At 53.0% G+C, this 17,264-nt stretch overlaps 1 protein-coding gene across 2 annotated transcripts in view; it reads left to right on the top strand.

Annotated features, from left to right (window-relative positions):
• Positions 1–645: 645 nt before the first annotated feature.
• LOC135316232 (collagen alpha-1(I) chain-like) overlaps positions 646–17,264 on the top strand; it is a 98,277-nt gene continuing 81,658 nt past the window's right edge. For both annotated transcript variants that reach the window (XM_064468956.1, XM_064468955.1), the window contains exon 1: positions 646–771. In XM_064468956.1, the coding sequence (XP_064325026.1) occupies positions 675–771 (97 nt within the window). In that variant the 5' untranslated portion in view covers positions 646–674. The remainder of the gene's footprint in view (positions 772–17,264) is intronic.

Raw genomic sequence — 17,264 nt, 5'->3', positions numbered from 1 at the left:
GGTGAGATTTAACCCACATAATGCCAAGAAGGGGGTGAACTGGACCAGACTCTGGGTAAGGAGAGCGGGGTTAAATGCAGAGGACCAGTACAGCTCTCACAGGAGAAGTGGGGTCCCACGCTCATCCCACAATGCCAGGGCAGGAGGCTGTGGGAGCAGGGTCAGGTCAGGTACCCCGCTGGGGAAGGCAGCAGGCTGGGAGATGCCTTTAGGAGTAAAGCACCTGCTGCAACTTTTATTTGGGGGTGGGGGAGGTGTCCCCTTTACCTACGGAGGCCAAACCAGCACACGGTGGGAGGTCACTAACCCCTGCAGCAGCCGGTTGGGGTACAAGTGTGTGTTTGTGTGTCTGTGTGTTACCCCGTGCCGCTCTGCACAAAGGGGGTGGAATCTCCCCTCCAAGCCCTGCAGCACCGGGGGGCTTTGGAAGCCCGACTGATTTGGGGGGTGGGGGGGGGGGCTGATGGGGGCACTAACCCCTGCCACAGCTGGCGCAGGAGTATGTGTTAACCCTCGCAGAGCTGCGTGCGGGGACGGGGGCGTGGGGAAGGGGGTGCCCCCCTCCCGCAGGGTGCGGGGGTCCCCGCAGCGCCGGGCGGGCCGGGGCGGAGCGGGGCGGGGGCGGGGGCGGCGGGGCCGGGCCGGGATGCGGCGGGGCCGGGGCCGGGCGCACGATGCGCTGCGGGGCGCTGGGGCTGGCGCTGCTCTGCGCCCTCTCCCTGTGCCCGGCGGGGCTGGAGCCCCCCGAGCCGGGCTCCGGGCTGCACCCAGGTAGGGGCGCACCGCGGCGCCGGGCCGGGGCGGCGGGGAGGGGGGGCCGGGAGCCACCCCGGGGAGAAGGGCCGGGGGGGGTTTCTCACGCTCTGCCCCCATCGCCCACCCGTGGGGTCGGCTGGGGCATGGCGGCGCTCCCCGCTAGGATGCACTGTCAGCCCAGGGCTGCAGCCCCGGGCACGGCCGCCCGCCCGCCGCAGCCGCTCGGGCCCCCCCGGCAGCCACGGGGGGGGACCCCCTGGTGCCCCGCATCCCGGCCGGGGGGCAGCCACGCTTGCTTTGGGGGCGGAAAGGCTTCCCCAGGGCTCCCCATCCGCACGGCATCCCCCGTGGGACCAGGTGGGCGGTGTTGCGGGGCTGGCAGGGAAGGTCTCGGGGGGGGGTGGGGGGGTGGCTCAGTGCGGCATAGGGGTCTCGGTGGCAGGGCCACCGCTGTAGCAGGGCACGGTGTCCCTCTCCCTGCAGGAGCAGAGCAGCCGGACTTGCTGGGGTTTGTGCCTGGCTTCTCTGATGTATAATATAATAGGCTTGTCTGTGCCACAGTTGGAGTTCTTATATCTGGGGCACTGCAGCGTGTCTCCGTGTCCCTCACCTTTCCCCTCTGCAGCTGGTCACCGAGTCACTCTCCTGAAACTTTTCACAAGTTTCAGGAATGCTGAGTGTTGTCCCTCCCCGTGGCAGGAGCCCCTGACCCGGCTCCCATCTGGGACAGACGCAGCAGGGTCCAGGCCCCTCACCCATAAAATGGGGTGAAGGGCTGGTTTGCCTCATGAGAACTCCAAGCACGCTGTTTCCAAAGTTTGGTGCATGGGACTGGGACTTTTCACTGGGAAGCGATGGTCTGTGCAGGGGATGGCAAACACTTTAATAAAGAGACTATAAAAAAGATGTTTATTTTGAAGAAAGCACAGACTGTTTCTAAGACATTTGCTGCTGCATTTGCATTGTGCTGACATGTAGGGGTCCCTGTCAGAGGCGGTGACCCCATGCTCCTGGCCACCGCACAAGCCCCTGCCTAAAAACGTGCATGTTTGGACGAGGTTAGAGTATGGCAGAGGCTTCAGTACAACCGCATCGATGGGAACGTAGTTCTGAGAGGGAAACCACTGATTTATCTCGCTAAGAGCTTAACTCCACTTGAACCTTGGCTTGGAAACAAGGCTGGAGCAATACAGTTCACAGCCTGGGAAACTGAGCTGGGAATTGCATTCCAGGGGCTGGAACTGGAGCAAAATCAAAGTTGGGATAAGGTGTAGGGGTCAGGGTTGAACTGAGGAACGTGGGAGGTGATAACTCCAGTGAAGGTATTGGGCTGTGTGGCGAGGAAGGGAGAGGGCAGCGAGGGGTGCCTGCGGCCCAGTGCTTCCCCGGGCACAGCAGGGAATGGAAGAGCTGGAGGTGCCAGCTGCCTGTAGCAGCATTAGGAAGCTTCATGCTCATTATATGTTTTTGTTTCCTTTGGGTCACGGGGCAGCCCTGAGGAAGATTTGACTGAGCGTCATCCAGGTGTGTGGCTTTACCCTTTGATCACTGCTGCCCTGGCTGGTAAAGGTCGTGAGCTCAGGCAGGTTTTCAACTTTTATTGTAGATCCTACTGGTGAATGGGGCACGGTCCTCCAAGTGCGTGGGTTTCTCAGGCTTTGACATGAAAAAAGGCAGTTCTTTGGAGCTGATGCTCTTGTTCTTCAGCCAGTCCCTACTGGTGGTGCAGCTCTGCTCTGAGGAAGGCCTGTGTAGCAGAGCTGCAATAAGTGTGCTCAAGCAGAGGGATGGGGAGTGAGGAGCAGCCGGCTGCAGAGCTTGGCTGGCCTTCCCAACCTTGGAGCTGAGCTTGGCTTTGCAAGCTGGAGCAGTGACCCGTGGCACTCCTGCGGCCAGGCGGGTGCTTCACGCTCTGAGCCTGAGTCAAGTGGGGAATAATTGAAGCCAGGAGTGAGTGCCAGAGGAGAGGAGCTAATGACTTGAGCTGGTATTCAAAGCTGGTGGGATCTTGTTGAGGTTGTAGAGGAGAAGGCATGGTGTGCAGCATCTGTGGCACTGTAGGGTTGGAAGGAATCCTTAGATGGATCCACTAGGAAATGAGGATCTATTTCTTCTTCTTCTCTCATTCTAGCTCACTCAGGATTAAATGATTTGTTGATGCCTCCTGGGCCTGCTTGGGCTGGGGTAGCAAACGGTATTTCTACAGCAGCCCTGTCATGGGGTTGGCATCATCCCCTCTCCCATGTCTGGCTGGAAGAGTGGTTTGCATGGCTCATGCTTGGGAGAGGCCAGTTTATAAGTTCACAAGACCCAGCTGAGGCTTTGGGTTATAAAAGCAGGAGGTGAATCCATCTGGGAGGGAAACTGGGCTGTCACCATTTGATGTGTTTGTAGCTGTTACTAAAAGGATGCTCAGTGGTGATCTCAGGATGGCCAAGGGTGCCAGAAATGGGTGGGAACTGACTCCAGTGTGCCAGGAATGGGGGTGCCTGGTGTCCTGTCCCCTGTAAGAGCTGCTCCCTTGAAGCATACCCGTGCCCTTGAAGCGAACGGCGTTTGCCCTGGATGGAATCTGTCCCTTCAGCCCTAATCTCCGTGTTACCTGGAGCAGCAAGCCAGGCTGGAAGTGGTGGTAGGGGTGATTTTTAGGGGAGCATTATAAGGCAGTGGGTGGGAGCTGATCTCCCCGTGATCACTGCTGCTGTGGTGCTGTGTATAAGCTGGCACGCACGGCACGCTGTGCAGGGTAGGCAAAGCCCCAAGTGCCTCCTTCCCAAGGCTGAATTATTCAACTGGCACCTAATTTTGATGATTTAGGCTGTAACAATTCCTGAGTGAGACCCCTCGCAGTGCTGGTGGGTCTGTGCTGGTGGGGAAATGGTTGGGATAGCGGCCCTGGCAGCATTTCTCTGAGTTTGGGGTGCTGTGGGGTTGCATGGGGGAGCCCTGGCTGCTGCTGAGCATCCCCGCTCCTTGTCCCCAGGTGCCCAGATGTGCTGGTACCTGTGGGCATAACACTGGTGTCCCCAGAGCTTTGCTGAGGTCACCCCACCGGAGGGCAGCCGTTCGGGGGATGCTCTGGTTAAGGAGGAAGGGAAAGTGGGAAACCTCCTTTGTGTAGTGGGAGTCCAGTTGCTCCAGGGCTCCTGGGAGCTGTTTTTTTCCCTGTAAATTGCAATAACTGTAATTGCAACCTGGCCCTGCAAAACACAAAACTCCCCAAACCAACCCAGAAAAATCCTGTCTGGGAACGTGACCCAAAAATGAATGCACACGAACAATTTGCCATTAATTAAAGCTTAGAGTCACCCAATTAAAATCTGCTTAATTAAGGGATGAGTGGCATCTGGAAATGCAATGCTTGGCTCCTGCAAATGGTGTTTCTTGCTCGAGGTTTGGTGAAAGTAGTCTTTCTGTAAATTATCCTCCTGGAGATCTGGTACTCTGAAATGTCCAATATGGTGTTGTGCAGCGAGGCTCCTCAGACCTGGTGTCTTACGCTATGGTGTGCTTGTAATTAGGACGTGTACGTGGCCTTTGTAAACTAAACCTTTGACCTAAAGGTAAATATGTAAACTCATACATAAATTGTGATGCATTAGTACTGTTTGTGTATGTACGGTAGCATATGTTTTGTATGATATAGATCACATTTGCGTGTGTACATGTGTGTATATAAAGCTTACAAAATTATGGTAATTTTAACTAGTTTGCAAGTCAAATTGCTTAAAAATCCAGAAATACCAGATCTGGACTCTTCATGGTCATCTCCGTTTGACCCTCCAGTGCACGCACATGACTATGGAGTCCTCAATTAGGCAATTATATGGTATAAATTTTTTTCCCCTCGCAAGACCCTAAATTGTGCATTTAAAATGGCATAAATGCAGGGGTCATTGCCTCTATCCCCATCACAGAGAGAATCTGTGCAGGCGTCCCCTGTGGCTGTTTGCCCCTGTGAAGGCAGAGAACGAAAGGTTAAAACTTGCAGGGGTTACAAGGGCCCCCAGGCAGAGCCCACCAGTATATTTTTACAATGTGGCTTTTATCTCGGAGATCCTTCGTGTGTTCCTCTTAGCTGAGGTTTCCTGCACCAGAGGATGCAGGGGAGAGCCGGTCCGGGTTTGTCGGGCTTTGGGTCTCTTTGAAGGGGGCTGCGGGGCTGCCGCAGGGCTGCGCTGCCTCCCGGAGGGGCGAGATGGCCAGCTGAAGGGTCGGTCTGCTCCACTCCCCTCCAAAAAGGAGAATCAAAACCTGGAGAATTTGGTGCAATGTTTTCTGCACTGGGCCTGAAGAAACACATCTGTTTTCATACACGATGGGAAAGTTGACCCATCGTAGTGCGAAGGCTCGGAGCGATGGCGAAGCTGGCCCGGTCCCGGGTAGGCTGCTGTGAGCGACTGCCCTGGCAGATGACAAACACCTCCCTCATCTGAAGTTTGTTTGTTGAGCACCAGTATCCAGCTGTTCTCTTCTGGATGAAAGCGCCCATTTCCACCCTACAATCCTCCAGTTCCCCTGTCCCTGAGTTTGGAGGAGGTGGGTAGAGGCAGGAGCCCTTGCTGCTCTCCCCTGGACAAACGTGCACGGCACAAATGCCATCACTTGTACTTGGTAACTTTTGGTGGCTTGGTTGCATCCCCACTTTCACTGAACTCAATGCAGTTGGGTGCCCACTCGCTTGGGTGCTTTGGGAACCCCAGCCAGGATGTGCCCCGAGTTTCCTCTGACGTGCCCAGAGGAGCAGGCACTCACCCGGGACATGGTGCTGTGTTTTTGGACGTGGCATGTGCTGGATGTTTTCACACTGCCCTCACCAGCTGCTGCCATCCCACCCGGTGCCGCCACCTTCCCGAGGCGATGGGAGACACACAGTGCTTATGGCAAAGCCCCGAGGGACAGGGACGCTGGGGCGCAGGGATGCTGGGGTGTGTGTGCATGCACAGAGCTGGTACCGCTCCAAGGGCTGCTGTATCCAGGCAAAATGCTTTGTTGCTGTGGTGTTTAACTTTGCCCAACCTGAGCTGTTTGGATTGAAAAGTCTTCCTGTCATAAGGCTGTCTCATGCTGAATTATTTGAAATATTTCAGCCAAAACTGTCCAGCAGTTCCCAGGATCCCTGTCTTCAGCGTGTATTTGTATTCCAGTAAGCTGGAGCACAGACTTGAAGTTTGGCAGTATCCCCACGAGAAATCCTTCTAGATTAGGCTAAGTTAAAAAATCTTAAACCTTGCCGTAAGCAATGGGCCATACAGACCCTTGTTTCCTAAAAAATCTCTCTCTGCCTGTTGATTTATTTTAAAGTGCCCAGTGCCTCTGAGCCAGCCAGCCCTGGGCCGGCTCTGGCACTTGGCAGCCCACATCCCCACGGGTACCGCCGTGCGGAGCGAATAAGCACCAGGGTGCTCCTGCCCTGCAGCCAGCGAGGATAGCGCTGCTTACACCTCTGGTTTTTTGTGTGTAATGGTGGAAATCATTACATTTAAATTCTAGCTTGCTGGGAAATGGTTTCAAGGGTGAATAAGTGCTGCTCCTTAGGGGAAGGTTTTTCTAGAGGAGAAGCGTAATGGATAGCCTGCATGCTGTAGGTTTACGATCATATAAACTTACCAGGGAGTTGAGCTAGATGATACATGCATCGTGCCCACAGAAAAATACACAGTCTGAACTCGGCTGTGTGCTGTTACGCCTAAACCGGTGCCTGCCCTTGTTGAAATATTGACAGAAGCCTCGCTGCTCTCCCAGGCAAAGCCTGGTGCGACAAGCAGCTCCAGCTCCCGGCGCTCAAGTCCAAACTAAACCAGGCTGGTTTTAGGTTTGCCTCCAGGGAGGTGGAGAGGTCCGGGGGGTGGACACAGGGTCTGGTGTGAGAAGCAGCTTAGGGTGGCTGTGCCCACCCCTTGCCTTGGGGCAGGCTCCCAAAAGTCTCCTAATTTCTTGCAGGAGGAGCCACCATCTGCTCCTGGTTGAGGTCCCGGCTGCGGCGCGGGGGCTGATGTAACATCGTTCGGGCCCTGGCTGAGGAAGCCAGAGCTCTTTGTGTACATTCAGTATGCGCTATATATATACATAACATCAATATTCACTCTCACAAGCCTTGCAGTCATTGCGGGGCCGTGGGGCTGGTGATAAGCCTGTGCGGGCAAGGGATGCTGGCTGTGGTACCACTATCGGTAGCTGCGAATGGTTACAGCTCAGCCTCCGAGGAGAGGAGCCTGCTCCCCCGATCACTGCGGCACATGGGACCGTTCATTCCTCTGGGGGTCGTCTTTTGTTTGAGGCTTGTTTGGGAAGGAAAGCTCGGGAGCCCTTTGGAAGGGCGGTGGATATCGGGTGGCTTGTGGGGACTCGGGTGCTGGAGGCTCGGTCCTCGCGGCCCCAGCTGGGTGCAGGCTCGGGCTCCACAGGGCGCAAGGAAGGAGCCCCCCGCCACGGGGGTGCTCTGGCAGCTGGGAGGGTCTGCAATGGTGTTGCAGCTCTTGCCCGGGTGATCGGGAAAGGGTCTCTCCCAGCTCCTGCCTGCCGAGCCCAGCAGCGGTCAGGGGACAGACATGGGTGCAGAAACCTCATTTCCTTCAGCTAAAAAGTGAGCAGGAGGCTGTTCACCCTGACCTACCATCGCACAACAACATTATTATTTCTTTTTTGTGCTTTGCTCCCTATTTTTAAACAAAACAGTCTGGCAATGCAGGGTCTGTCCCCTTCCTTCACATTGCAGAGTGAGCATGGGAGAGCTCAGTGAGAGGCCGAGCATCCTTGGCTCTGCCGGCTGCACCGTGGGGTGTAGCAGTGTGGCGAGACCTGGTCCTGCCAGTGCTGCCGTGGGCTCTGCTTCGCTCGGGGCAGACGGTGACATTGGCAGAGGGACGTGCTTCCTGACTGCTGGCCCGTGGCAAAGGGACTCCTCGTCCCCACAGTCCTTTCATTGTGCAAAGGCTTAATTTAATTCAAGGTGCAGCCCCTGTGACAGAGCAGTCAGCTGAAAACCTTTGCTCTCTTGTGGCCATCAGTTAAGAAAAAAATCCTGTCTAAGACTTAAGCACCCTCCTCCCCTGCCTTTCCCACTCCAAGAACTCAGGAAAGAAACACAGTGACAAAAATCAGCTTCTGTTTAGGGCACTTCAACCTTGACAGTGGGTCTCTGTCCCGCAATGATGGCAATTAGTGCAGCACTAAGTACCCACGTGGAACTTTGCCTAGCTCCCCCATCCCTCCCGGCAATGTAATTCCTGCAGGGTTAAAGGCCACCTCAGGTCACATCGCTCTGATCCCGGTGCCACTGGGGTCAAGGGTGCCCTGGCACATGGCCGGGTGCTGGCTGGGTAGACGGGAGGCAGGCAGTGGGATGGAGGGTCACAGCAGCCCCTCATCCTACGCCTGTGAGTCAATTGTTTCATCGGATTTGCCACAGTGGTTTCATAGATGGCTTGCGGCAGCTCTGCGGGAAGAAGTGCCAGGATTTGCTGTCATAAAGTGGGTTTCTTTTCCCTAATTTTTTTTGCCTCTCCCCCCCCACCCCATGGTGCCTGCTGGGGACAGCGTTTTTGGGAGGGGGTGAGGGCACCCAAGGAGGTGTGTTGGCTCGCTGGGAGCAAGGTTGTCTTCAATGCTTCCCCATCCCCGCTCGCTCCCAACAGCCCGATGCCCCCTGTGGGTGTCGCCCCGGGATGCCGCGGGGTGTGGGTGCAGCATGGCCAGTGCTGCTCATCCTCAGGGGGCTGCAGGGTAATGCCACACCAGGGTGCTCAGCAGCCTGGCCGCCCCCCTGCCATCAAATCACAGAATCATAGAACAACCTAGGTTGAAAGGGACCTCAAAAGATAGTCTGGTCCAACCTTTTGTGGGTAAGGGAGCCTAGATGAGATTGTCTAGCACCCTGTCCAGTTGCATTTTGAGAACCCCCAGTGATGGGGACTCCACTACAGCCCTGGGGAGGTTGTTGCAGTGATTGTTCTCACTGTAAAAAAAATTCTTCCTTATATCAAGATGAAACTCGTCCTGGTGCGACTTGTACCGGTTGCCCTTCATCTCCTCCATGTGACTCCTTGTGAAAACAGAGCCTCCGTCTGGTTTGTAGCTGCCCTTTATGTACTGGAGTGCTGTGATGAGGTCCCCTCGAGCCTTCTCCAGGGAGGACAGACCTAACTTCTTCAGTTTCCCTTCACGGGGCAGGTTCTCCAGCCCTTCGACCATCTTCAAAGTCCCTCTCTCTTTTCTGTCTCCGCTCCCATCTGCTGCTTGGTGGCCAGAGCTGGATGATGTCCCCTGCCACGGCGTGCCGAGGCCATTGCCTTGTTGCAAGCCCTAAACACCGGCTCGGTTCCTCTTCTAAAGCTCATGGGAGCTGCGATGGGGAATTCTTGCTGCAGGATTTCTGGGTGGGGAAAGCAAACAGGGAGCTGCTTGTGGAGTCACCCCTCCTGGCTTTCCACAGCGGTCCGCTCCTGGGAGGAGAGGGTAATGGGGCGGCTAATTAATGAGGTTTCAGCCGGGGCTGGGCTGCTTGGGCTTTTGGGAGGGTTTCCGAGGCTGTTCAGCCTTGCCGTGCTGTGGGGGAGTAGTTGTTCTGGCTGGTTCTGAATTATCAGGGACATCATGTGAGGGGTGACGGCTGCACCAAAATTGCTGCTCACACAAGTGTCCTTTTTGACGCTTGCAGGTTGTCAGATCTTTCTCTGTGTGTCGCCAGTCCAAAACATTTGGAGGGTTTGTCAAGGGACCTAATATTTATTTCCTGAGTATTGAGACAGAGATACACACTTCTGTGCTTATGTCCACAGGAAGCAGGTTCATAAATCCTCTTCTTAGAGCCGAAGTTTCTGCCTAATTCCCATGACTCCCAGAACTGGGGCTCAAGGGAAAGCTCCAGCTATCGTGCCAGCATTCACCAGGTGGTGCACACCAGCTCGAGCTGCTGTAACTTTATTGAATAGCTGAGCACATCAACGACTTTGCCAAGTAATTAATTTGCACAAGACTTTCTCGGAAGCTTAAACCCCTCTGTTAACATTCCATCGTCCTTCCCAGAGCAGGTTCATCCTTGGATGCTTCTTCTCCAGGCCTCTCTCAGCATCTGCAATGAGAGGCAGAAAGCGATTGCCCCTTTCTAGGCACGTACAGTTTTATTTTTAGGTTTACCAAGCTCTGTCTCCTTTTCTTTGTTGTGGTTTTTTTTTTTTTTTTTAAAGAAAAGGAAGGTGTTAGTGCAGACCATGCAGCTTTGCAGCTCCCCAGGCAGAGGGAGGCAGCTGGGGTTTTCTAGAGGCACGATGCCCTTTGGGATGTGGGATGTACCTGAAAATTGGAAAGATGCTTGCACTGAGCTGTCTCTGAAAAACACCTGTGCTGATCCGAGCGTGCATGGCATCCCCATGGCAGCTCAGCCTGCGAGGGCATCGCTCTCCCTTTTGTTACTGACACAGTCAAGTTCTTCAAAAATTAGTTCATTATTTGAAAGATGGGAGTGATTAGTAAACTAATAGGCAGAAAATGGAGATGTGTTGGGAAGGGACTCTAGCCCCAGTCACCCGAGCTAGCTGGAAGCATTTTCCCCCACATCTTTCCAGCGTGTTTTCAACATGAAAATGCACTTTCTGCAGTTGAGATGCTGAGGATTTTCTACATAAATTTTTCCCTTAGAAAAGTCTTTTCCATTGAGAAAACAGAATATTTTACTGCAGGGCTGTTCAATCCCAGTAAAACCACTCCCAGCTTAGGGAGGTCACTGCACAGCCCAGGTGGTATCAAATCACCTCTCCCCAGGGGCTGCCTTGCCCTGCGCTGCTTCTTCCCCCTGGCCCGGTTGAGCAGGGTGAGTAGGGGGGAGAGAGGGTCCATTAATCCCAGGAACTAACATAGCCCCACAAGGTGATGAAGGTTAATACTGAGCTCCCTCCAAATGCAATATGATGGTCCATTTCCACAGACCTCATTCAAATTGTTTCATTTGGGAATAATGTCAGAATTCCTTCTTTTTGATCCAAAATGCTTCAGCAAACTGGCTATTTTAACATCCTTTCTTTTTTTTTTTTTTAATGCTAGCAGGTTTCTCTGCTCTGAGACAAGATGGATGGGGCAGGGGTGTTTCAGTGTCTGATCACAACAGGGCATCGAGGCAAGGGTGGAAGCACCGGTGTCTCCCCTAGGCTGGGATTTCTCACACTTGCTGGAGGTGGTTGAGCATCGGGTGATTGTACCAGGCTGGGGAGGGCCGTCGCTGGCCCCGGCTGCCTTGTAGGGTGAGCTTTGAAATATTGCTGCAGCTGCTTGTGTAAGGTGCTTCACATATTTCCCCGGCCAATCTCGCTACACCAGGGAGACAAGCTGGAGGAGCCAGCCGCCAGCACGAGCACCCAGAGGACGGCTGCAGGCATTCCAGGCTGGGGATGGCAGCTGGCGGTTTTGCATATGCTCCTTTTCTTATGGAAAGACTGGTCCATGGGCAAAAACTTACCCCTAGAGCCATCAGGGCGTGGTAGCAAGGAGCGGATGAGCAGATTTGGTGCTGGGGGTGAGTGGCAGCTGTGCATCTCATGGGAACGAAGGGCCAAACCTCCTGTAGCTCGTGTAACCGTCGCAGCTTCTGGCACCACTTTGGGAGGTTAATGTGGGTGCTTTTTCCCAGGGTTGCGTGAATCTTTGCACGTCTCCTTTTTTTCCCCAGCTCCACTGAGTGCCATAATCTGCATTTACGTGCACTGGAGAGCTCTGCTCAGCGTTGGGACCTGCTACCGCAGCACCTGGTGCTCCCGGTTGTGTTTAATGGCTCCATATGGCAGGTGTGCAGAGTTCATCCCCTCCTAAACCTGCTGGGGGGGAAATTATAGGGGTTGGACACAGGTCAAGCAGATTTAGTTCAGGGGAAACAGTTGGTTTTTGTTGCTTTCACTAGAGTGCAAGTGAAGGTCAAAATATTTTTTCTTCTTTTTGGTCTCTTAAAATCATTCAAATAGCAGTTTCTATTTTCTTAAAGGAAAAAAAAAAAACTACAGAAAGGTAATTAACTTTCATTTGTGGAAAGCTGACTACCCTAACAACTGGCATTGCGCAGAGATATGCCTCTCCACTCGCAGAAGACTGATGTACTCTAGGTTGATACATTTAGATAAAGCATAAAATATTTCCATCGGGACTTGGAGAAATAGGAGAAGCACGTAGGTAATATATTGCAGAGACATCTTAAAGCACTTCAGAGCCCCAAACTCATCTGTGACAGATGCAGGGATAATGTCTCCTGCTGCTCAACTGCAGGCAGCTGTGGAGGGGGACGCAGCTGATGTTTATCACAGCAGCCAGTCCCAACTGTTTAGAGCTGGCAATGAAAACCAGAAGAGCACGGGAGGAAGATGGTTTAGTGCAGAGAAAGGCCTAGAATCTTTCACAACAGCTTCTCTGGATGCTTTTGATGGGAGGAGCTGGTCCAGCATCCCTGCCTTTTTTGGGGAGGGTGGGGAAAAGTGTGGCTGCTAGATGCCCGGTGCTGTAACTCGGGGAGAACCTGGGAGCAGATGCCACGTGCTCTCCCCATGCGAGAGCTCTCTGGTGGAGGGGTTCCACACATGTGTGCTCAATAATTAACGGTATGACGGGTGATTCCTGGGAAATGAAGCGTCCACAGCCTTTGAGGGCAGGACCGAACTGGGAAGCAGTGGGATGGGGTGGCCGTGACACAGAGCAGGGCTGGGGCTCCCTGGTCTCCTGCTTTGCCGTGGCCATGCACTAGCTGCTGTTTCGCTGCCGGGGGTTTCCATCTGTAAAGCAAGGAGCGATGCTGGACAGACGCGTGCGTTTACTCATTCTGTAATGACCCTGAGCCGAGATCTTTTTGCAAGACAAAGTGCAGCCAGGCAGTAGATTATGTTCCATTAGCGCCTCGCTTTCTCTCTCTTTTTTTTTTGTTTGTTTTAAACCTGCTAGACATGATGTTTTGAAGAAGTGCTGTTATTTTGCCTGTTTACTCTGTCTTATGCTTATCCATTCCCTCTCTCCCTACCCCTGTGGGTGCCAATGTTTATACCATTGCAATTTCAGCCGAGCGCTCTGGATTGTAACGGATTAAAGCAGGAGTCGGTGGGCTTGCTTGGAGCGGATCCCGCCAGCTGGGGAAAAAAGCCCTGTTGCAGTGCAAGAGCTGAGGGTGAAAGGTGTAAATCAGACGAGGTATTCAAAGTAACCCCAGGCATGAAGACCATGGAATTGCAGGAGGAAGGAGGGCGACGAGAATTTATTGGGATATTCTCTGTGTGTACAGCACTATGCGGGACCCAGGCCTGCTGTGTTTTGGGGCACCTGTATGCCTCTCTACTAACAATTAAGATTGAGTATGAGTGCATGCTACAGGCTAAGTATGGATTTTCAGAGTGAAAGAGGTACATTTTATTACGATTTTTTCTTCTTTCCTGCTGCTAAGGCTTTGTTTCTAAGCCACATTTTCAGTGGCAGCTTCTACTGGGAGTGGGAAATGCTTGACTGAAGAGGCAGGTTAAATGAAGGCATCTGCCGCACAGGAGCGACACCTTTAGTTTGTCAGAGTTGCATTAGTAATATTTCTCTGAAGTCCTTGAATTGATCAATTAAAAGCTGGGTTTTGCCTGAGGAAATGCTGGTCTTTGTTTTGGCAGGCGGGGATGTACCAGGACTGAGATACTCTGTAATGAGAGCTATTAAAAGGTTATTAGGAATGTAGAGGGGGTTTGAAGTTGGATCTTACTTTCTGGCAGCAAGCTTTGCATGAGCAGATTTTAAACAATTCCTGTGCTCTTTTTCCCTCCCCCCACACCTTAGTGGAGCATTTTGATAGTTTTAACTCTGAGGGTGGCAAACTGAAAGATTTGGGTGAGAGAAGTGAGAGAAGGCAGAGGACCTAGCATCCATCGTGCCACATGGTCCTCCTTGCCCTGGCCAGTGACAAGGTGATGTGGGGTGCAGAGTTTAAAGTGCACTGCAAAGAAAGAGGGAGAAAGAGGGAAAACCAGTGGACACGCATTCTGTACATAGAGTCTGAGTGACTTAAAGAACAGCTTTTTGGCCAAGTGGCCTCGCTCTCCTGTATCGCTTGGAAACTCCTGCTCGTGCCTGCGCCCGGCCAGCTCCTCGGTGCCTCTCTGATGTTTTCCCCATGGATCCTCTAAGAGAGGCTTGAACACAGCCAGCACCGTGGCACACAGATCCTCTGTGGTGCGGCTACCAGAGATTTTGCAGGAACTCAGTGGCTGCAATCAGCTGCTTGTGGGGTCTTGTTTCTTCCAGGGCAGGGCAGTTGGTGTAGGGACCTTCACTCCTGGAAGCGTGTGAAGTGGTTTGTTTTCATTTCACAAAGATTGTGTTTCTGCCTTGTGGCCTCACAGCAAACCTGGGTAACCAAACCCCAAGCTCCCTACCACAGTCTAAATGAAAAATTGCACAATTTGTTCCTGTTTCATGTCAATAAACGCAAGGTTTTGTATTCATCTGGGAGGAAAGAAGGGCCCAAGGTCCTTGCACAGGAGCGTTTAAGCAAGACTTCGGCCTGGGGCAGATTGCAGGTCCCATGCTGAGCCCTCCCATGCTCCATAGGTAGCACAAAAAAAGGCAGCTGGAGATTACCCCAGCCTTCCCGCTGGTGTGCTCTGCTGCAGGGACAGACGCGTTGCAGGGACAAAAGCAAAGCAGGTCACGTATGCCTCAGACCTGCTCCTGGGGCTGGTACAGAGGAGGAAAGTGCTCCTTCATGAAGCTGGTGAAGGGTCTGGAGCACAAGTGTGCTGGGGGGCGGCTGAGGGGGCTGGGGGGGTTTAGCCTGGAGAAGGGGGGGCTGAGGGGAGCCCTTCTCGCTCTCTGCAGCTGCCTGAGAGGGGCTGGAGTGAGGGGGGGCTGGTCTCTGCTCCCAAGTTACTACTGATAGAATGAGAGGAAATGGCTTCAAGTTTTGCCAGGGGAGGTTTAGACTGGATATTAGGAAAAATGTCTTTACTGAAAGAGTGGTGAGACACTGGCACAGGCTGCCCAGAGAGGTGGGGGAGTCACCATCCCTGGGGGTATTTAAAAGGCATGTAGTTGTGGCACTTCAGGAACATGGTTTAGGAGACATGGTAGTGTTGGGTTGATGGTTGGACTCGATGATCATAGAGGTCTTTTCCAACATTAATGATTCTATGATTCCCACTTGCCAGTGGGAAATGAATGAGGGTGAGCACGTATTTAATCCCCCCAAGCTGTAGTTCACAGCCAGGTGCTTTCTAGTTGTCATACGGTTTGTGCCAGCTCTTATCGTCAAATCCTTTGGGACTGAAGTCAGCTTAACGGCTGTAAATCGGATGCTGCCGTTGCCAGGTGGGTCAGTGCTTGCCCCGGCTCCCTTGGGCTGGCTTGGACCTGGATGAAAGGCGAGGGCTCCCAGGCTGGCTGCCGGCCCCTGACCCTCTGCCAGCCCCTGGAGAGAGCTGCTAACCCCGGCTTGCTGAGGGTGAACCAAATCAGTGCTCACCTCCCTGTGCGCCTGTGGCTTGCGGGAAGCGAGTGTCATCCTGCTTGGACCAGGCAGGTCTTGCAAAACCATGTACCGTGCTTTAACAGTAGAAGTCCACAATGTTTCCATCCTTTGCAGGGTAAGCCTTTAGGCTGCTAAACTTGCCCTGAGCAAAAACTTTTTTTGGTGTCTCTTTCTAGGGGCGCGATCAGGTGCCTGCTGGGGTAGGCAGTTTTCTCAATCCTTATAAATACGTTCATTTTATAATGCCTCACTCGGGGTCTTCCTCTCCAAATGAGTGGACTTTTGGGAAACCTACACCTACAGCAGTAAAAGTGCTGTTAATTTTCTTCCATAGCTCTGCTGGTTTTCATTGTAACCTCCCATGTTAGATATAACAACCCATATGTAGATTGTATATATTATTTAATTTGCTGTTGGCCTACCTCAAGGTTGGGTTGTGGTAGAGTTTCAGTTGCTGGGAGGACTTTAAGTCCAAATAAGAATTTTGTCCTAGATGTTTTTCCAGATTTAGCCACAGTTGTTCGTCTTAAAGTAGGAGTTAAGCTAGAGATCTCCTTTGGCATATCCTTTGTAGGACACCGGTTCACAGTGGGGGGTGGTTTCTGACTTGAAAATGCATAAATAGGAGCAGATCCCATGCTCAGTGACCAGTCTGGTACCATTTGATGGATGCTGATTGAGCAAAAGTGACCCAAAATTAAATTAAAGCGGCAGAAATGCTGTGCCTCAGTGTTTATCCCAGGCATGCCTGCTTTAGAAGGCAGTGCTTAGAAGTCTTATCTTTGGTTCTTGTGGTTTAGTGATTTAGAGTTTATATTTTTCTGTCTTAACTATATGAGGCAGTCATGGTTCTGGGTGGGCAGGCTGTGACTGTGCCCCAGAAGAACAACTGGTGTTACCGGGGTAGTTGCTTGCTGCTCTCTGGAAGAGCTGGGCTGGTGAGAAAACAAGTTTTATGGCTGTTGAGATATTGCAAGTCTGTTTAACATCACATGCAGTGGCAGGAGGTATAGAGGTGTATCACCCACATCCAGGAGTGAGTGATTGTCATAGCATAATTCCTGTTGGAAGAGACTTCTGGAGGTCATGGAGTGCAGCCCCTGATTGAAGCAGGTCCAGCTAGATCCAGGCCATTGAAGGGGCCACCTGGAGATGACTGCCGCTGGGTGACCATGTTCCTGCAGACGCATGAGTGGTATTTCCAAAACTGTTCCTTTGTGTCTGGGCTCTTATTCCTGATACGTGCAGTCTGGTTTAGTTTAAATTGGTCTTGAGCCTTGGAAATAAGTGTCTGCGATTACGTCAGAGACTGCAGCTTTATCCTTTCAAGTAGAAGGAGCCAACTGATACTCAATGGGCAAGAGGAAGAGGAGACAGGGCTGACACACTCCAGGAGGTCCCAGGGTATGGAGGGCGCTCCAAGCCTTGTCAGTGTGGGAACTGCAACTCTCAATGCAGCATTTCACGCCGACAAAGAAGGAAAGGAGGGGGGGCAGTTGCAGCTGTCTCGGAGGCGTTAAAGTGATGCAGGAAGGAGCATCCCAGGCTGTCCCGGCATGTTGTGTTGCTCCGTCTCCTCCCCAGCCCTTCATTTCAGCTGAGGGACCCCCATGCCTTGCAGCTTCCTGCCTCTCCTGAGCCAAACATGTGCAAATGTGACCGTGAATCCCACCCTGGATGTTTTTTACACACACAGGCTGGTATTTCCTCCCAGCTCCCTCTCCCCCTTCATGGCCCCTTCACAAAGAATAGAGTCAGGCATCACTTGTGACCTTGACCTCTCAACCTCTCCTCCCCCCCCCAAAATGTGAAGCATCTGGCAGGCATGTGCTGCCTGGTTTCTTGGTGGAGCTCGTGGAGCTGCACTGATGTTACACAGGCTATGGCTTGTATTTGGGGTCCTTTGCCCCACTCACTGCTTTGGGACGTGTTAGCTCTGCAGCCCCAAATGGTGCCTGCTTCTGTCATGGTGGCTGGTATGGGGAGATCCTGCCTCTAAAAGTAATCCCCAAGAAGAGGGGATCCGTGCATCCCTCCT

This window comes from Phalacrocorax carbo, chromosome 18 (genome assembly GCF_963921805.1).
Source record: "Phalacrocorax carbo chromosome 18, bPhaCar2.1, whole genome shotgun sequence".
In the NCBI taxonomy this organism is placed as follows: domain Eukaryota; kingdom Metazoa; phylum Chordata; class Aves; order Suliformes; family Phalacrocoracidae; genus Phalacrocorax; species Phalacrocorax carbo.
The sequence above is the reverse complement of the archived record's forward strand: the minus strand, read 5'-3'. Positions and strand labels throughout refer to the sequence as shown.